The 23,375-nt window shown below is 36.1% G+C and overlaps 1 protein-coding gene across 6 annotated transcripts in view; it reads left to right on the forward strand.

Moving 5' to 3' along the window:
* DNAH10 (dynein axonemal heavy chain 10) overlaps positions 1 to 23,375 on the forward strand; it is a 494,970-nt gene that overhangs the window by 294,941 nt on the left and 176,654 nt on the right. For all 6 annotated transcript variants that reach the window (XM_085898117.1, XM_085898134.1, XM_085898126.1 and 3 more), the window contains 8 exons: positions 4,521 to 4,673; positions 5,347 to 5,607; positions 5,754 to 5,926; positions 7,897 to 7,990; positions 8,255 to 8,422; positions 12,231 to 12,422; positions 13,438 to 13,609; positions 16,839 to 17,042. In XM_085898117.1, the coding sequence (XP_085754243.1) occupies positions 4,521 to 4,673; positions 5,347 to 5,607; positions 5,754 to 5,926; positions 7,897 to 7,990; positions 8,255 to 8,422; positions 12,231 to 12,422; positions 13,438 to 13,609; positions 16,839 to 17,042 (1,417 nt within the window). The remainder of the gene's footprint in view (positions 1 to 4,520; positions 4,674 to 5,346; positions 5,608 to 5,753; positions 5,927 to 7,896; positions 7,991 to 8,254; positions 8,423 to 12,230; positions 12,423 to 13,437; positions 13,610 to 16,838; positions 17,043 to 23,375) is intronic.

Raw genomic sequence — 23,375 nt, forward strand, 5'->3', positions numbered from 1 at the left:
AGGCAATAGTCCAAGTTCCTCTCTATCAGGCTTGACAGAGATGATACGGTCAGTCAGTCGACGCTTCTCTGCACTTGGAACATCCTCACTGAATAAGGCTAAGGGCACAAACTCAGCTGTTAAGTACCAAAGATGATGCTGTAGAGCTTTGATAGCGGATGCAGAAACCTCGGGGTCCACAGATCCATAGCATATGAGATCTTTATACAGACACAAATCGTTGTATGGCGCATGTCCACAATCCTCCGGGAAAAAACAATTTCTGGGAAAAAATACAATTTTCCGGGAAACTGTGCCAACAAATTACAAGCCAACCGTGTTACAAATATCACCAAAGGAGCAGTACATTGATATGTCAGAATTATTTCACCACCAGACACAAGTTTTGATCACTATACAGTGAAAAATAACACTTATTCTGAAAAATGCACAGGAGCTGCATGCCTGAACTTTGACCCCGATGTGGACCCCCAAGATGATGACCGAAAATTCTGAAAAAAATGAGAAATGTTTTTTTTTTTTCATGTATTCGAACACATCAGTTCTATTGCCGTTCTTTTTCAAACTTTCGCAAAACAGGGGGCGTTTGATGCACCTTAATATATATATATATATATATATATATATATATATATATATATATATATATATATATATATATATTGTTACGGTTGTGGGGGTAGTGAGAGGAATCTTATATATTATTTCTGAGTTTGTGGTTTCGTGTCGCGCAATCTTCGACTTTGTTCTGCGCTCGAGTGACGTGATATTCGGCTTACATTATCTCAAAGACCATATGAGGTGCATGGTACAAAAAAAGCAAATAAAATGGTTCTGAAACAGTGAAATCGTATTCCACTTACAGCATTAAAGTAAAATTACTACTGATACTCTGCATCAGTTCCTTTCTCAAACACACCCACCCCAACATGTTTCGCAGAGCATGGGTTATGCTAGTTTAATATGAAAGTTAGGATTTAATAGAGTTGGTTGGTCTGTGGACATGCAGGAGACCTCTCTGTAATTAAGTCGGAAAACTGTGAGTTAAGGTGTCACCACACGGGGGGGGGGGGGGGGGGCGGTGTTAATTAGATCGGGATTAAGGATAAGTTTCTCCAGAATGTGATTCCCTCCCTGTGACCTATTCCTACATTTTAGCATTTGCAAGCCAACCAGGAAGAAGTGCGTTTTTGTAATAACCACAATGATAATAATAAGCGAGCCAGGCCTGCCGACCAGACAGAGGCTCTTCCTTCCTGGGTTTCGTGTTAGCAAGCCACGTCCCGGAGGTGGGATGGTTGCTTGGTGTGACATCAAGAGAGATCAGGAGGAATGCACAAGTGTGGAGTGAGGAACACACAAGGGCGGAGTGAGGGATGCACGCGGTAGAGAGAGAAACGTTGTTGGCCTGTAAGAACAGGGCTTCACAGCTGGCTTTCGTTCAACGCATGAAGAAGATGGCACTGTTCTCGTATTGGTGCTGAGGCAAATTGGCTCTTGTACTGAGCAAGATGCGCTGTTCGGCACACGTCAGCACAATTACTGTTCGTCAAGAGCTTCATGAAATGGGTTTCCATGGCCGAGCAGCCGCACACAAGCCTAAGATCACCATGCGTAATGCCAAGCGTCGGCTGGAATGGTGTAAAGCTCACCGCCATTGGACTCTGGAGCAGTGGAAATAAGAGTGATGAATCACGCTTCACCATCTGGCAGTCCGACAGACTAATCTGGGTTTGGCGGATGCCAGGAGAATGCTGCCAACTTTGGCGGATGCCAGGAGAATGCATAATGCCAACTGTATAGTTTGGTGGAGGAGGAATAATTGTCTGGGGCTGTTTTTCATGGTTCAGGATGGGCCCCTTCTTTCCAGTGAAGATAAATCTTAACACTGCTGCATACAATGATATTCTAGACTATTCTGTGCTTCAAACTTTGTGGCAACAGTTTGTGGAAGGCCCTTTCCTTTTCAGCATCACAATGCCCCCGTGCACAAAGCGAGGCCCACACAGAAATGGTTTTTCGAGATCGGTGTGGAAGAACTTAATTGGCCTGCACAGAGCCCTGACCTCAACCCCACCGAGCACCTTTGGGATGAATTCGAACGCTGACTGTGAGCCAGACATTATCACCCAACATCAGTGCCCGACCTCACTAATGCTCTTTTGGCTGAATGGAAGCAAATCCCCGCAGCAATGCTCCAACATATCGTGGAAAGCCTTCTCAGAAGAGTAGAGGCTGTTATAGCAGCAAAGGGGAGACCTATTCCATATTAATGCCCATGATTTTGGCATGAGATGTTGGACGAACAGCTGCACATATATATATATATATATATATATATATATATATATATATATATATATATATATATATATATATATATATATATTGTTGTGGATTCTCACCACTCCGGCGTGCGGGCAACCGCTTTTAGCTAATTGTGGCCGCGCGCCCACCGACCGTGGCAATCCAGTCGCAGGTTTCGGATCAACGCCAAAATCCAGCTACGGGTGTGTTTTTAACCACACCATAAATCAGCCAACTCTTCTGTCCATGCACGACAGGGTTGATCGCCGAATTGTCGATTTACCTAATTATCCGCGCAGACAGAAATGCCGGGGATTTACACCTCGATGGGACCCGTACGGACATGAGTCGCTTAAAGCAGCCCGCGCCGTTTGTGATTGCCGAACGGTTTATTATCACCAAGCCCCGTCGAACTCGATTATCTTATCGGCTATTAAAAACCAGCTATTATTCCGAACACAATTACGGAAGCTCAATGGAAGAAGGGACGCAACGAGCAGGTGAATATTCAAACAATGACATATATTTATACATGCACATATGCAAGCACTGGGGGTAAGGGACAAGACATGAGCAAAACGACCTACAGCTGTTGTCTATTTACTAATGTACAGGCACTTAACAGTTCTACTTATAGGACAAGGCGCCACAGACTTCCATGCAAAAAAACCCCAGAAAAGAACAGAAAGAACAGAGCCCATAGGCCTTTAATGTTCCTTAGAGCCGGGATGACCGAAAAGCTCTGAGACCAAGCAGGCTACCTGCCACCCTCTTGGTGACTCGCTGGGCGACCCTCGATGTCTCCGCCCGCACTCGACTGGACTCCACCAGCTCCTGACTCCACTCTCGACTCCAACGGCACCTCCGACAATGCTTCCAACGGCGCCTCCAACGGAGCCTCCAACGACCAAGGAGAGGGACTCTCTCACCCACTCGCCAACCGCTAGCTGCCAACTCCCTCCTCAACTCCCCGACCTCAACTCGACTGCTAAAACGAACCTCAACCTGAGGTCTTCGCTTTCTCTCTCTCCTCAACTGCTTCCTCGGTGTTTCAACTCGGCCCTTTTATCGCCCCGGGGCATTTGCCCCTCCCTTCGCGGCGCGCGGGGGAAAATTCCGGGAGGGTTCTAGTTGATCTTGTACGGTGCATACTTTTAACCGTCACTTCTGTTTACCCGGGAGTGATGGAGTTGTTTTTTCTTCGGTGAATACTTTTTGTTTGTCGATATGCCGTTGTTTGTGGAGATCTTGGCGGTTGTGGAGAAGGTGGTGAGGAGATGTTGTTTAAAATAACGATAGGAAAGAATAACACTACCTCAAAGGTTCACAGCCCGGCTCACGAATAAAACCCGTTAGACATCGGTGGGGAAATCTATTCTGGACAAACACGTATGGACATAACTGATCTTCGGGGAACCTGAATGGTGTTCTGTGAATTTCCACAACCGTAACAATATAAACCCGCATGGCCCAATCACTGAGGAGGGGGAAAGAGGAAGAATACTGCGGGTGTCTAAGGTGCGTTGTCTGAGAAGGTGCTTCCGCTGCTTCCAGGACATTCACTGCCAACCATAGGAACAGCGACGGCCTGAAAGAAAGTGGAATTTGAAAGTGGTGGTGGAAGGAGTGGCAATTCTATATGTGGGAGAATTGCATGCTCAGCTCGTGGATCACCCAGATAGCTCATGATGGCAGAGCACTCATAAGATTGCGTGCTCAGCTGGTGGATCTCTCAGATGGCATCAAATCCGGATCCAGATACTAGAATTTTCTCAGTGAATGAGAAGAATCACTCACGATCTTTAATATCGGTCAGTGAGTCAGTGGTTAGAAAGAACTTTATATATTAGATATCTATCACCCAATAATGTCCCCGTGCCTGCCAATTAGATTAGATTAATGTGGTGTTGATGTTGCACAGTCATGATTGGCCAAGTAGCCCTCTCCTCCATAAAAGTTCCTTGTATTTTTAGACAATGGACAAATCAACACTGTATTTGGTATTTGAACCTCGGATGCCGGTATCGTGAGTTATGTGCTCAGATGGGAATGCTGAACAGGCCAATCCACAGGAAATTCACTCGCACACCATTTAACTCACTCGCATTTAGTGAGATCATCTGGTGCACAGGTGTAGATATGTTTTGCATAGAATTGTTTTCTGGATTTTGTGGCTCGTAAAATAACATTCATATGGATTACCTCGCTTACAGATGCTGCTTTGTGTCAATTTTTCATCACGATCGACCTCCATGGATGTTCAAAGAAACCTGGAAGCGAATGTGGAGAAAAGAACGAAAGATACATTTGGACCCCCAATGGGCAAGAGGCTGATTGTCTTCATAGATGACATGAACATGCCAAGGGTAAAAGGGTTTTCATCAGTTTGCTGTCCAATCACTTTGTGTGACATGGATGGTGTTATAGGACTTTTTTGTTGTTTTTATTGTTGCACTATCCTTCTTGGAGCATCGAACAGCCATAACCTTTTCCATGGCCAAAAATGTGTTTGGTGGAAGTCACCTCTCGGTTTCATAATTTTAACAATGCATGTGTTTAGAATCTGGCCGTTACACCAGCACAAATTGCCCCACTCTTTCACAAATGGAATCTCAAAAGACAGGCTACTCGTTGATAAAATGTCCTGCACACGAGATGGTTTCTCGTCAGGTCAGGAATCAAATCCAGACGGGACAGCTGAAAAGTGAGGATGTTACCTGCAAGCTAATCCTGTATGCCCAATAATGTTTGGCATTACACATTATGTTAGTTTGTTTTATTCTCTTTTGTTTGTCATGAAATTACTGAATGATCTCATGATGAAGGATATGTACTCTATATGAATGATACCAATGAGAAATGGGTTCATGAAACTATTTATTAGTTCTGTCCCTTCTGGAATTTTGCCATTATTGATGATAATTGCCTCTCTGGCTTTTCAATAAGCATTTTCGCAATAGGATTTTGGGCCTTGCATGTACATAATCCCTTCATTCCTGTTTGATAATCTCCACTTTTGGATGGATGATTTGTTGTCAGGTTGATGACTATGGCACACAGCAGCCTATTGCCCTGCTCAAACTCTTACTGGAGAAGGGTGGCCTGTATGATCGTGGAAAGGAGATGAACTACAAGATCCTTCGTGATCTTGGCTTCCTGGCCGCCATGGGTCGGGCTGGCAGTGGCCGGAGTGTGGTCGACCCTCGATTCCTGTCACTCTTTGCTGTGTTCAACATGTCATCACCTAATGATGTTTCTTTAAAGAGCATATACACCTCCATCCTACAAGAACATGTGAAGGTTTGGCAACAGTTTGTCTCAGTTAAACATTGCATTTCTCTTTTATGACAAATCATTTTAATATCAACAAAAAGTTCAACACGTTATTCTTTATGTCTATAGGTAATGTATACAGATACCTCAGAGTATGTTCTCTGTGCACACAGCCATTTTGCTCAGATGTCCAGGGTCTTTGTGGAGAGATTACAGCCTGTACGTTGGCTCTCTATGGGACGCTGATTCGCGAGCTCCCTCCAACACCATCTAAGTTCCACTATATCTTCAACTTGCGTGACCTGTCACGTGTCTATTCTGGATTGTGTCTCATGACCTCTGACAGGTGTGCTTTCATCGACAGTTCTTGTCCTGAGATGTTTATTGGTTTGTGCCTCTTATTGTTTGACAAGAAGATAAGTGGTTCAATGTAGACCCCGGGCCTTGTGACTGTAGTAACTAGAGTTCATAGAACACCTCATCCCAGGCAATCTTGAGAAACAAGGACATAGGCAGGGTCTGCGAGTGGTGAATTTGTTTGGTAGTGATGATGTAAAATGCCATAATATTTTGTCCAAGTACGTACTGCTAAACGGAAGGGTTGTGAAAGTGGCAAAAGTTGAGTTGTGTTCTCCATTGCAACATGTATATAATTCATCTGAAATGAAAGAGATTTGAAAGGTTGTAGAAAAAAAGAATTTGGAACTTTCCCGCCGTTTATGCAGCGTCCTTTAAACCACCTTATTTACCACTTTATGTTCGTTCTTCATGTCTGTTCTTTGTGTCCTTTATGACGTCCTTATAACAGTAAGTTTCCTGTTTGGAATGATTTTCAATTTTGTTTGATTGCGAGACAGCCAGACAGAGTTTAAAAAAAACAATTAGCTCATTTCTGATGGATTCAGAGCTAAAGTACTGCTGAGCTATAGGTTTGTTTCCTGATTCATGTTCCGATTTGTGTTCAAAATATAACATTCAATTCAAATTAAGTTGTTCATTGATCATAAACTGACGTTTGTTGACAGACAGACACACAGAAAGATGGACAGACAGACATAGTGAACCAAATGCTTAACCCCACTTTTCCTTTCATGTGCATGGGGTAATGTCACATAAACCTTTGTCTTTCTAATGAAAGAGTCCAATTGATCAGATTTAGGTGGTTATGCATTGAGCTCTCGAGACATTTTGCTGTGGGTGGTTTACCCACACTGTTGGCTGATTCAGAAGGAGTGGTGAGTGGTGTTATAATAGTCAATCAGGGGAGCTTCCTGAATGGTACTCTGTTGGACTGCAGAAAACTCTCTTTAGGAAGATATCATCGAGAGAACTGGAGAGAAAGATTGGATTTCCACTTTGGGGCTCATTCATCTCTGTCTATTAAATATCGTGCTTTTTTCACCAAGATAATAACTCTTGGTTACTGTAGATCAGCAGTTAAGTAGTGAAACCACAGAGGACATAAAATATACCAGTTGTTTATTAAAATCCCAGGGTCGATAAAGGTCATCAGTGGATTAATAAAACTCAAAGTGGATTCATAGAGAGTGATCAGCACATTTGTAAAAAGTGTGCATTTTTAGGTCATCTCGACCGAGATGACCTCATAAAGCCGGACCAAATGTCCGTCCATACGTCAACAATTTTTCTTTCCGATCTTGATGAAACTTAGTATGTGGGTAGAGGTCGATGAGTGTTGCACAACGATATAACTTTTGTCCGGGTTCAAGGTCAGGGTCAAGGTCACAAGATCACGTAAGTTATAAAAATCGCCATTTTCAAAACCTATCTAGTCTGCCATTCTACAAGATATTCGGCAACTGTTTATTGATTATGATAGTAAAAAATATTATCTTGTATCTAACTGGACAGATTTTTGAATTTCCGTCCCGTTTGGCCGCCACGTAACCTGGAAGATCGTCAAAAACACCTCCCAGTACAAAGAAAACTTTTTACTTCCGATCTTGATGAAATTTGGTATGTGCGTAGAGGTCGATGAGTGATACCCAACGACATATTTTTTCCCGGATTTGAGGTCAGGGTCAAGGTCACGAGATCACGAAAGTTGTGAAGGTCACCATTTTCAAAACCTATCTCGTCTGTCATTTTAGGAGATATCTGGCAACGGTTCATCGGTTACCATAGTAAAAAACATTATAGAGATGACCGTTACCCCCACACGGCGGTAATTTTTGTACACCATTTTGCCTGTTTATCCATTCCAACAGGGTTATAATGTTTTGTTTGTTGAATTATTCAAATGGTATTCACAGCCATGGTGCTTTTAATACAGAACATTAATTTTTGCATTTGAAGGTTCTCAAGTCGAGAGCAGGTGGTTCGCATCTGGCGGAATGAATGTCTGCGGGTCTTCCACGACCGACTTGTCAACGAAACGGACAAACTGCTGGTGAGTTTATTCATGTGTTAGAAAACTATAAAAACGAAACCCTTTAATCTTTGTTATATCCTCAAGTTTGAAACTCTTTATTTGTTTTGTTTCTTTTTCTTCTTTTTTTCATCAACTTGTGCCTTTGTCATTAGTTTAATCGTTAATCATAACCATCTCTCCTCCTTATTCCTATTGCATTTTGAGATTTCCTGATGGTTCTTACGGGTAGCACCTGTGTGCCCCCGTGGAAGTTGTCCGTATACCACCTTCCGTTTCCTGTAGGTTCAGAACACGGTGCGACACTTGGTAGAAAAGAGCTTTCCGGAGCTGTTGGACTTTGTCATGAGGGATCCGATGCTATTTGGTGATTACCGCATGTTCCTGAAAGAGGAGGAACCCAGGCTCTATGAGGACCTACAAGATTATGAGGCAGTTAAAGATCTTTTCCGGGTTTGTCTCTCTGTTTGTGTTTATTTTTTGTTTTATTTTATTGAAATATTACACGCTCGTTTGACCCAAATACCTACAATGCTTCATGTCCAAGTGTTGTGTGACATTCTACCGGTTAATCAGTTCGATTTACAGGAGTTTCTGGTGTGCCAATGACTGCAGAATAATACTTTTGAGAAAAGGCACCTTAACTATATGAAACAATTTACAAGTCTTTATAAATTAAACTTGACAACTAGCCCACTTGCATTTTCTAATGTCAACTGCTCACACTCACACCCATACGTCCTGTTCACCGATGGTTAGAGTGTCCTCTCTGAGTATGGGAGATCAGCAGTTCGAACCCCAGCCAAGTCGCACCAAATACTTTTAAAATGGGGCTTACTGCTTCCTTGCTTGACGGTATGCATTCAAAAGGACCATAGGTTAGCAATACTAGCGCGGGCTGTGATTGGCTCAATGGCCTCCTTCTGCATCAAATTTCATTACAAGAGAACATATATTATTGTAATTTTAATCAAAATAAAGACGAATTACTGCACTGTAGTCTCAAGAAGGAAGCCAGAAATAACAACACACACACACACACACACACACACACACACACACACACACACACACACACACACACACAATTTGACTCTGTTAAAACTGACGAATTCCAAAGGGCAAAACCCATATTAATTTATTTTACTGTAACCTGCCAATAAATTGTGCAATCCAAAAACATTAACAAAACTTGCTGTATTTTTTTGTATACAAAGTCGAGGCTCATGGCTCTAACAGCTGTGCATGATACGAGAATACAGAACAGAACAAACAACAACCAAATGAACACATTGGGGTGGAGAGCGGGGGAACACACTGACGGCTGGGTAGAGGAACACAACAGAGGGGCACCTAGCGGAAGAATCAGAATGGGGAAGAATGAAAGCAATTTGGTGATCTGGGTGAAGGAGGACACAAGGTGAAGAACCTGGATACAAGAGGCAGGTTTCCTCCCATAACCTCATGAGAATCGAGAAAGTGTCCTCTTGTAACCTTGTGAGTATGAAGCAGGTCTCCTCATTTAACCTCATGTCGCAGGTTTCCTCCGGTAATCTCATGAGCATGGACCATGTTTCCTCTTGTAATTTATTGAGCATTGAACAGGTTTCCTCATTTCACCTTGCAAGTATGAAGCAGGTTTCCTCATGCATAACCTCATGAGCATGGAGCAGTTTCCTCATTCAAAATCTTGAGCATGGCTCAGGTTTCATCCCGTTGTCTCAAGAGCCTGGAGAAGGTTTCCTTCCGTAACCTCAGGAGCATAGAGCAGGTTTTCTCACATATGCCCTTGAGCATGGAGCAGGTTTTTTTTTTCCAGTAATCTCATGAACATGGAACAGGTTTCCTCCTGTAACCTCATGAACATGGAACAAGTTTCCTCCTATAACTTTATGAACATGGAGCAGGTTTTTTTTTTCTGGTAATCTCATGAGCATGGAACAAGCAAGTTTCCTCCCATAATCTCATGAACATGGAACAGGTTTCCTTCGATAACCTCATGAACATGCTACAGGTTTCCTCATTTAACCCTGCATATACATCATATCTTGCACTAATACTGAGTTGGGGCATTCTCACGTGATCTTGTGGAGGTAATCAGGGCATCTTAATCTTTACAAACACTTATATTGCCGGTGTCACATTGACGACAAAATTTCCAAAACTATCTGACATGAAGTGGTAGTCTATTTGCGAATTTTAATCACTAACGATAATTCTTCTTCTGAGCAGACCGCCATTGTCTATAAAGTAAACATGTACCATGTGTCACTGGTCCACATCATCACCGTGGATAGCAATGTAATTCAAGTCTGAACGAGGCTGATATGTGAGCCATGTCGGCTGAAGCCTGGAGCCAGGTGAACATAACAATACTGCATGTGAGAATTAGGAAAGAACCTTGACGCTAATTATATACATGTGCATCTATGTATCAAGTCACACATATGTTGTATTCTGTTTGATAATCAACCAATAGTTAGCAGGACTGTGACCTTGATTTGTGATTGCATGTCGATTTTCATGTCTCCAATATACAGCACTGTAAAATGTGTTTTACTTTCACTGTGCATTTGTAACTGAGCAGGTGATATTATTCCCCACAGAACACAGGTCCAGCTGGTTATATTTTATTCCACAAAATTTCACAGGAAGTCTCAATCACAAAACTATTAGAAGTTGTTGGATTGGCGTGTTACCTCCGCCACCGAAGGTGAAGGAGGTTATGTTTTCACCCCTTCTGTTTGCCTGTTTTCTACTTGCAAAATCGAAGATTTTTCAAGTGTATTGGTTAGTCGATTTTGTTATTCTGTCTGTCTGTCTGTTTGTCTTTCTATTTGTCCGTTTGTTGCCTTCAGGTCACAATTTCAAACCGATCTTCACCAAACTTCACCAAATGGTAGAGTTTGTCATAAGGAAGAAGCTTATTTTTTTGGGGTCAAAAGGTCAACATAGGCCAAAGGTCAACAACTTAGGTGAGATTTCTAAAATCCTCAAATTTCATTCGATTGACTTGAAATTTGAAGAGGATTTATATTTCAGGTCACTGAATTCAACCAGCCAATTATTTTTGAGATCCACATGGACCAAACAGTCAACATAGGCCCAAAGTCAACAACTAAGGTGGTATTTCTAAAATCCTCAATTTTCATCCAATTGACTTGAAATTTGAAGAGGATTTATATTTTAGGTCACTGAATTCAACTGGCCAATTATTTCTGAGGTCAACATCGACCAAAAGGTCAACAACTTAGGTGAGATTTCTAAAATCCTCAATTTTCATCCGATTGACTTAAAATTTGAAGAGGATGTATATTTCAGGTTACTGAATTCAACCATCAATAATTTTAGAGGTCCAATAGGCCAAAAGGTCAACATAGGCCGAATTTCTAAAATTGTCAATTTTCATCTGATTGACTTGAAATTTGAAGAGGAGTTGCATATTTGGTCATTGAATTCAACCACCAATTATTTTTGAGGTCAAATTTGTTTTATGAACTTTGCAAGTATCGTGCTATGCATGACGTCATCTTCTTGTTTGTGTGTTTGTTTGTCTGCTTGTTTGTGTGCAGGATATCTCAAAAAAGTTGTGGACGAATCCGGATGAAATTTTGTGGACAGGTTCAGTGTGTGGTAAGGACAAGCTGATTAGATTTAGGCGAAGATCAGGATCACAATCCGGCGACTAAGATTTTTTTAATGATTCTTCACCATTGAGAGATCAGGCTAAACCGATATATAGCACAATATCTCAAAAAGTTGTGGATGGATTCGGACGAAACGTGGTGTTCAGGTTGGGTGTGTGGCAAAGACAAATTTATTCAATTTTGGTCAAGATCCGAATCCGGATCTGGATACGAGAATTATTTAATTTTTAAAGTGATTCTTCACCATTGAGAGATCGGGCCAAAAATGATACGGTATTGTAGAGGATGATATTTCAAAAATGTATTCGGCCCGATATGTTCTCGTGGATCAGGCATTACGTGGTGGAGGTACGCGTTCTACCGAGAGCCCTTCTAGTTGATGTTACCATCCCAATATTGCAATGGTTATTTTTTGGTTTTCTTGTAAACCCATATGAAATTAACTAACTGGCTTTACATCGATTTTTAAAAATGAATCATTAAGTTTTTATTTCAGTGTCAAATACATTCATCCATACATAGCACTCACTGAGAGTGTAGTCGTGTGGCTTCCATGAAAATGTGGGGTAATGGCTCGTTCATGTGTTCCTGTCACATGCTTTGTTCCTCCTCAGGAGATTATGGAAGATTATAATTACAACAATCAGCCAGCCATGGACCTGGTGCTATTTGAGGATGCCTTGGAGCACCTGACGCGTGTACATCGACTAATCCGCATGGACCGTGGTCATGCCCTCCTTGTGGGTGTTGCTGGTTCTGGAAAGCAATCTCTCACTCGGCTTGCGGCTTACACTGCTGGCTGTCAGGCAAGCATTGGGGAGGCTTTGAGGCTCACCAGCCTTCCTACTACCCAATTGTATTTGCTTTCTGTGGGGAAAATTGTAACACTGGTTGGTAAATGGTGATAACAGTGAAAAGTGTCTGTGACTTGTGGTTATAGCTGCGTAGTGTGATTTAGCGACAAGTTTGGTGGATAGATTTTTTTTTATTCCCAATGGTGATTCTTCTGTTGATCCACTAGCTCTGTCATCCAACAATTTGGTGATCTACTGGCTCTGTCATCCACCAATTTGGTAATCTATTGGCTCTGTCATCCACCGGCTCTATCATCCACCGGCTCTATCATCCACCGGCTCTATCATCCACTGGCTCTGTCATCCACCGGCTCCGTCATCCACCGGCTCCGTCATCCACCGGCTCCGTCATCCACCGGCTCCGTCATCCACCGGCTCCGTCATCCACCGGCTCCGTCATCCACTGGCTCCGTCATCCACCGGCTCCGTCATCCACCGGCTCCGTCATCCACCGGCTCCGTCATCCACCGGCTCCGTCATCCACCGGCTCCGTCATCCACCGGCTCCGTCATCCACCGGCTCCGTCATCCACCGGCTCCGTCATCCACCGGCTCCGTCATCCACCGGCTCCGTCATCCACCGGCTCCGTCATCCACCGGCTCCGTCATCCACCGGCTCCGTCATCCACCGGCTCCGTCATCCACCGGCTCTGTCATCCACCAATTCCATAATCTATCAATTTCGTGATCGACCGGCTTTGTCATCTACCAACTCAGTCTCTTCCGCATCTATGATCTACTGTATTTGTGAACTAACGACTCTGTGATCTATTGACCTTGTAATAGAGGGTTAATTTTAAGGTATTTGGCAAACATGAAAGCCTGCGAACAGTATGAACGTTGCAAAGTGAAATGTGACAAAAGCTACAAATCAGGGAATCTTACAAGTGAGCTTACAACTGACTTTTTGTTTTATTCCAAGCATGTTTATAATATTTATGAAGTTTGATCATTTCTTTGCTGAACAGGTTTTTGAAATCACTCTGAGCCGCGGTTACAATGAGAATAATTTTCGTGATGATCTGAAGCTTCTCTATAACAAGCTGGGACTTGAAAACTGCAAAATAGTCTTCCTTTTCATGGACAGCCATGTGGCAGAGGAGGGCTTCCTGGAGCTTATCAATAACGTCCTCACTTCAGGTGAGATATTCTTTAAAACACTTGAAATGTGGAATCTAATAGTTCATCAGTTGCATTGCGAAGGTTTAGTTTAATGTAAAATGTTTGAAATACACCCTTGAATCATGAAATACAACCAATCACTGCCCCTTGGATCATGAAATACAACCAATCACTGCACATTGGACCATGAAATACAACCAATCACTGCACCTTGTATCATGAAATACAACCAATCACTGCACCTTGGACCATGAAATACAACCAACCACTGCCCTGTTCGTTCATGAAATACAACCAATCACTGCCCCTTGAATCATGAAATACAACCAATCACTGCCCCTTGGATCATGAAATACAACCAATCACTGCACATTGGACCATGAAATACAACCAATCACTGCACCTTGTATCATGAAATACAACCAATCACTGCACCTTGGACCATGAAATACAACCAACCACTGCCCTGTTCGTTCATGAAATACAACCAATCACTGCCCCTTGTATCATGAAATACAACCAATCACTGCACCTTGGATCATGAAATACAACCAATCACTGCACCTTGGATCATGAAATACAACCAATCACTGCCCCTTGGACCATGAAATACAACCAATCACTGCACCTTGTATCATGAAATACAACCAATCACTGCACCTTGTATCATGAAATACAACTAATCACTGCACCTTGGATCATGAAATACAACCAATCACTGCACCTTGGATCATGAAATACAACCAATCACTGCACCTTGGATCATGAAATACAAACAATCACTGCCCCTTGGACCATGAAATACAACCAATCACTGCACCTTGGACCATGAAATACAACCAATCACTGCACCTTGGATCATGAAATACAACCAATCACTGCACCTTGTATCATGAAATACAACCAATCACTGCACCTTGGATCATGAAATACAACCAATCACTGCCCCTTGGACCATGAAATACAACCAATCATTGCACCTTGGATCATGAAATACAGCCAATCACTGCACCTTGGATCATGAAATACAACCAATCACTGCACCTAGGATCATGAAATACAACCAATCACTGCACCTAGGATCATGAAATACAACCAATCACTGCACCTGGGATCATGAAATACAACCGATCACTGCACCTAGGATCATGAAATACACCCAATCACTGCACCTTGTATCATGAAATACTGTTGCGGAGCCGGGTATCAGCTGCGAGCACGACCGCTAGGTGGAGCAGTTGGGTCGACTCTACTGAACACCCGGAATCTAGATCGTACCGCTTGGAAAACTCCGAGGGTACGGGTCCCTTACCGGACCGTGAATCGTCAATAATTCCACCACGTGGTACAGGGTTATTTGCCAATCTTCCAAATATCTAGAGCTCCACGTGGCGAGTAACCGAGTATTCACACCCTCGACGGCACCCGTACGAGTCGAGCCGTTAGCGTGCCCGACCTGTGCGCAACCCGAGCGGATGGTTGCCGAAGTCCCGTCGGTCCAAATCTCCCTTTACAGCGGCAACAGCCTTTATAATTCACCAACACGCACGATGCTAAGCCAATGGAAGAAACACAGCAACGAACTGATACATTTAACAAATGTATTTATTTATAATGGGGGAAGGGGGAAGCATGCAAGAAGCAGAGTTATCCGACTATAGAGATGCAAGTATGTACAGCAAAGAGCACTTAGACAATTCCTACTTACAGGCGGGCCCACACACAGATACCCAGAAGGACATGGACCTGCCCACCTCGTGTGGTTTGGCTGACACGGGTGAACCAGGCCAGCGTCGAGATGTGATGATAGAGTCCAGAGCTCCCTTCAGTGCTCGTCCCAGCAACCAATACTCTCCTCTGTATCCCAAACTGTCCAGAAGGCAGGAGGTTTCTCTGCCACTTCTTCAAGTCTTTGAGTTGAACTTCAAAGCGAGGGCTGATAACTCCACACTCTTTCAACCTGCCCGTCAGATTGACCACAACCTTGCCCGCTCGATGGTCATCAACTATCTCAAAAGCTCTCTCGTTCACCGACAGAGAGATGGCGCACAACCGACTTGCGGTTCTTGTGGAGGAGGGATCTCTCATCGTCCGATCGCGCCACCACCTTATTCACCCCCGTCCAGGGGGGGGGGGGAGGGGCCGCCTTCACCCTCCCGCTCTCCCTCACTGGACGGTTTTGGCGCGCAGAATCGCTCGTCGCCCTGTCATTGGCCAAAACTGGTGCCAAGGCCATTGATTGGACCGGGGGGGGGGGCATGACGGCCGTCCCTGCGGACCGCCCACCAAACAGGCAGAGGTACATTATCCTGCATGGGCTCCGCCCACATACGTGCTGACACGCACGTAGGCAATGGCGTCTGTCAGAGCGAGGTGAAGGTGAGGGTGATGCTGGCGTTGTTGTAGTTGATGTTGGTGGTGTAAAAATAAAAGAAAACCCTGACTATCAAAGTAACTTCGCAGCGCATGTACATTCAATTATCCATTAAACAAGGGACAGGGAGCTATCTATCCACATTTACTTATCGAAATAACAGCTATTGGACCTGTATGTTGTGTGTTCATGGCTTCCAGATTCGTAACAATACAACCATATTACTGCACCTTATATCATGAAATACAACCATATTACTGCACCTTGCATCATGAAATACAACCAATCACTGCACATTGGATCATGAAATACAACCAATCACTGCACCTTGCATCATGAAATACCACCATATTACTGCACCTTCGATCATGAAATACAACCAATCACTGCACCTTGCATCATGAAATACAACCATATAACTGCACCTTCGATCATGAAATACAACCAATCACTGCACCTTGGATTATGAAATACAACCAATCATTGCATCTTGGATCATGAAATACAACCATATTATTGCACCTTGTATCATGAAATACAACCAATCACTGCACCTTGTATCATGAAATACAACCAATCACTGCACCTTGTATCATGAAATACAACCAATCACTGCACCTTGGATCATGAAATACAACCAATCACTGCACCTTGGATCATGAAATACAACCAATCACTGCACCTTGGATCATGAAATACAACCAATCACTGCACCTTGGATCATGAAATACAACCATATTACTGCACTTTGCATAAAGTTTGAATGACCACACAGCTGTGTTACACTAACGAGGGAAGGAGTGAGTTCGCGATTACAGCAGGGTAGCAATTGAAGGTCGAGGTGATTTGTTTGTTCTTTTGCCTTCCTTGCAGGCATTGTGCCAGCACTTCATGCTGATGATGAGAAGGAGGCCATCTTAATGCAGATATACGATGAATCTATGAAGGCTAATGCTGGGCCGGCCAAGGAGGGCGTTTGGCAGTATTTCATCAATAAGTGTGTCAGCAACCTGCACGTGGTGATTGGAATGTCTCCCGTGGGAGAAGTACTGAGGAACCGCTGCCGTAACTTTCCAGGTGGAACAAACCATTTTCTTTGTGGAGGGTGGAGTGAAAGCCCGCTGGGCCAGTTACTTTGAGCGGCTGTACCAGGATGATCCACCAGCTGTTGAGTTGGATGTCAGGGGTGTTACTATCCCTATTGCTGATCCTCCATTCAACTGTGATCTACCATGGTTTGTGGAAACACAGGCTGTGGTGAACTGGTTCAAATGGGGTGAAGCTCCTGGGATCTGTGATGGAGAATTTTTATATTTTAATAAGTGATTCTTCACCATTGAGAAATGATGCCAAAAACTATATATATATATATATATATATATATATATATATATATATATATATATATATATATATATATATATATATATGTATATATATATATATATATATATATATATATATATATGTATGTATATATATATATATATATATATATATATATATATATATGTATGTATGTATATATATATATATATATATATATATATATATATATATATATATATATATATATATATATATATATATATATATATATATATATATATATATATATATATATATATATATATATATATATATATATGTATGTATATATATATATATATATATATATATATATATATATATATATATATATATATATATATGTATATATATATATATATATATATATATATATATATATATATATATATATATATATATGTATATATATATGTATGTATATATATATATATGTATATATATATATATATATATATATATATGTATATATATATATATATATATATATATATATATATATATATATATATATATATATATATATATATATATATATATATATATATATATATATATATATATATATATATGTATATATATATATATATATATATATATATATATATATATATATATATATATATATATGTATATATATATATATATATATATATATATATATATATATATATATATATATATATATATATATATGTATATATATATATATATATATATATATATATATATATATATATATATATATATATATATATGTATGTATATATATATATGTATGTATATATATATATATATATATATATATATATATATATATATGTATGTATATATATATATATATATATATATGTATATATATATATATATATATATATATATATATATATATATATATATATATATATGTATATATATATATATATATATATATATATATATATATATATATATATATATATATATATATATATATATATATATATATATATATATATATATATATATATATATATATATATATATATATATATATATATATATATATATATATATATATATATATATATATATATATATATATATATATATATATATATATATATATATATATATATATGTATATATATATATATATATATATATATATATATATATATATATATATATATATATATATATATATATATATATATATATATATATATATATATATATATATATGTATGTATATATATATATATATATATATATATATATATATATATATATATATATATATATATATATATATGTATATATATATATATATATATATATATATATGTATATATATATATATATATATATATATGTATATATATATATATATATATATATATATATATATATATATATATATATATATATATATATATATATATATATATGTATATATATATATATATATGTATGTATATATATATATATATATATATATATATATATATATATATATATATATATATATATATATATATGTATATATATATATATATATATATATATATATATATATATATATATATATATATATATATATATATATATATATATATATATATATATATATATATATGTATGTATATATATATTTATATATATATGTATGTCATCAGACGTGCACAACTGTTTTGAGATATCGTGACATATATACATATATATATATATATATATATATATATATATATATATATATATATATATATATATATATATATATATATATCTCTTCTTCTTTCGGCTGCTCCCGTTCGGGGTCGCCACAGCGGATCATCCGTATGATCCGCATAGTGATTTGGCACATGTTTTATGCCGGATGCCCTTCCTGACGCAACCCTGGTCGCCTCTTACAACACAGGGATATGGTACACCTATTTTAACCGGGGTATACACCTATTTTAAGCAGGGTATACACCGGCCCAGTACACTGGTACTCATTTCGCCGACCTCGGAAGGATGACAGGCTGAGTCAACCCCCTGGTGTATTAATTCAGTGGCCCAACGGGGCTTGAACTCAGGACCTTTTGGATCCCAAGCCGCTGCCCTAACCACTGCGCCAACACCAGGCTACATACATACATATATATATATATATATATATATATATATATGTATATATATATATATATATATATATATATATATATATATATATATATATATATATATATACCTTCTTCTTTCGGCTGCTCCCGTTAGGGGTCGCCACAGCGGATGATCCGTATGATCATCCGTATGCACATGTTTTACGCCGGATGCCCTTCCTGACGCAACCCTGGTCGCCTCTTACGACACAGGGATAATATATATATACACATATATATACATATACATATATATATGTATATATATATATATATATATATATATATATATATATATATATATATATATATATATATATATATATATATATATATATATATATATATATATATATATATATATATATATATATATATATATATATATATATATATATATATATATATATATACATATATATATATATATATATATATATATATATATATATATATATATATATATATATATATATATATATATATATATATATATATATATATATATATATATATATATATATATATATATATATATATATATATATATATATATACATATATATATATATATATATATATATATATATATATATATATATATATATATATATATATATATATATATATATATATATATATATATATATATATATATATATATATATATATATATATACATATATATATATATATATATATATATATATATATATATATATATATATATATATATACATATATATATATATATATATATATATATATATATATATATATATATATATATATACATATATATATATATATATATATATATATATATATATATATATATATATATATATATATATATATATATATATATATATATATATATATATATATATATATATATATATATATATATATATATATATATATATATATATATATATACATATATATATATATATACATATATATATATATATATATATATATATATATATATATATATATATATATATATACATACATTATATATATATATATATATATATATATACATATATATATATATATATACATATATATATATATATATATATATATACATATATATATATATATATATATATATATATATATATATATATATATATATATATATATATATATATATATATATATATATATATATATACATATATATATATATATATATATATATATATATATATATATATATATATATATATATATATATATATATATATATATATATATATATATATATATATATATATATATATATATATATATATATATATATATATATATATATATATATATATATATATATATATATATATATATATATACATATATATATATATATATATATATATATATATATATATACATATATATATATATATATACATACATATATATATATATATATATATATATATATATATATATATATATATATATATACATATATATATATATATATATATATATATATATATATATATATATATATATATATATATATATATATATATATATATATATATATATATATATATATATATATATATATATATATATATATATATATATATATACATACATATATATATATATATATATATATATATATATATATATATATATATATATATATATATATATATATATATATATATATATATATATATATATATATATATATATATATATATATATATATATATATATATATATATATATATATATATATATATATATATATATATATATATATATATATATATATATATATATATGTATATATATATATATATATATATATATATATATATATATATATATATATATATATATATATATATATATATATATATATATATATATATATATATATATATATATATATATATATATATATATATATATATATATATATATATATATATATATATATATATATATATATATATATATGTATATATATATATATATATATATATATATATATATATATATATATATATATATATATATATATATATATATATATATATATATATATATATATATATATATATATATATATATATGTATATATATATATATATGTATATATATATATATATATATATATATATATATATATATATATATATATATATATATATATATATATATATATATATATATATATATATATATATATATATATATATATATATATATATATATATATATATATATATATATATATATATATATATATATATATATATATATATATATATATATATATATATATATATATGTATGTATATATATATATATATATGAGTAGGGTAAGAATACTGATTCTGGCTCACTTTTCCCCATGTAAATGAATGGGGGATTTTCAGCGATTTATATTTTTTTTCCCTAAAAATAAATCCCCTTTTTATCCCAAGGTATATTTATTTGTCTCCCCTTTTAACTTGGAGGTTGAACCTCATTGAATTGAACACCTGGGGGTTGAACAGCTCACTCATTGAACCTATAAAGATTTGTTCATTCTCAAATTCCTTCAATAGTTTAATTTTCTTTGCACAATAATCCCCATCTAAAATATTGACAAACAAAACATTTGAATCTTTATATTTTTTAAGATACCCCTTTTGTGCCATTACGAAATGATAAACTTCTCTTAATGCTCTTGTTTGACCACCTCCTGAGCCACAGGTTATTTTTTGTTAAGCCCCGCCCACTTTTCTTTAAGCCCCGCCCACTTTTGTTAAGCCCCGCCCACTTTTCATAAGGTAATTTTTCTAAGCCACGCCCACTTTTCCTAAGCTCCGCCCACTTTTGCTAAGCTCCGCCCACTTTTCATAAGATATTTTTTCTAAGCCACGCCCACTTTTCCTAAGCCCCGCCCACTTTTGCTAAGCTCCGCCCACTTTTCATAAGGTATTTTTTCTAAGCCACGCCCACTTTTCCTAAGCTCCGCCTACTTTTGCTAAGCCCCGCCCACTCTTACATCATTTCCAGTTCATCTCTGACTCACAAAGAAATCACTAGAAAATTACAGGATGTTATGGTTTTGAAAAATTTCCCAATGAAGGCTTGCCTAGGCTTGCCCAGGGAATTTCCAAAGGAAACCACACCCACCAGTCTTTCTCTATAAAAGCTTCAAACCCAGGCTCCATTTTAAACATTTGTTCTTGCTGGCAATGGTGTTCTGTGTGCTTGTCTCAAACTCTCTGTCTTCTATGGAACTAAACCTTCAAGTTGATGAACTGGATTCAAACCTCTTATCTATTGAGGTAAGATTTTTTATTTTCCTATTTTCAAACTTTGATTGAAGCATACTCATTTAATAATTAAATAACTTAATTAATACATTATTATTTTCTCTCACAGGAAATTGTATCTGAAAATACTGCTTTTGCTACAACTTGGGGGAAATTGTTGGCTTGGTTGAAGACCTTGAGTGGGATGACTTTAGTGTTCCTTGGAACTCTCTGTCTTCTATGGAACTAAACCTTCAAGTTGATGAACTGGATTCAAACCTCTTATCTATTGAGGTAAGATTTTTTATTTTCCTATTTTCAAACTTTGATTGAAGCATACTCATTTAATAATTAAATAACTTAATTAATACATTATTATTTTCTCTCACAGGAAATTGTGTCTGAAATACGAAATGAAAATACTGCTTTTGCTACAACTTGGGGCGAAATTGTTGGCTTGGTTGAAGACCTTATGAGCGACCAAGACCCACAGAACGAGTTCGTCCTTGATGACCCAACCAAAGAGTTATACCTTGGAGACCAGCAAAATCCTGAAAAGAGTTTTACAGCAATAGTACTCATTGTGAGTTATCAAGACAATACCCACTGAACAAGTTATACCTTGATGAGCC

Source organism: Eptatretus burgeri, chromosome 1 (genome assembly GCF_056783735.1).
Source record: "Eptatretus burgeri isolate ZD-2024b chromosome 1, Ebu_testis_v1, whole genome shotgun sequence".
NCBI classification, from domain to species: Eukaryota; Metazoa; Chordata; class Myxini; order Myxiniformes; family Myxinidae; genus Eptatretus; species Eptatretus burgeri.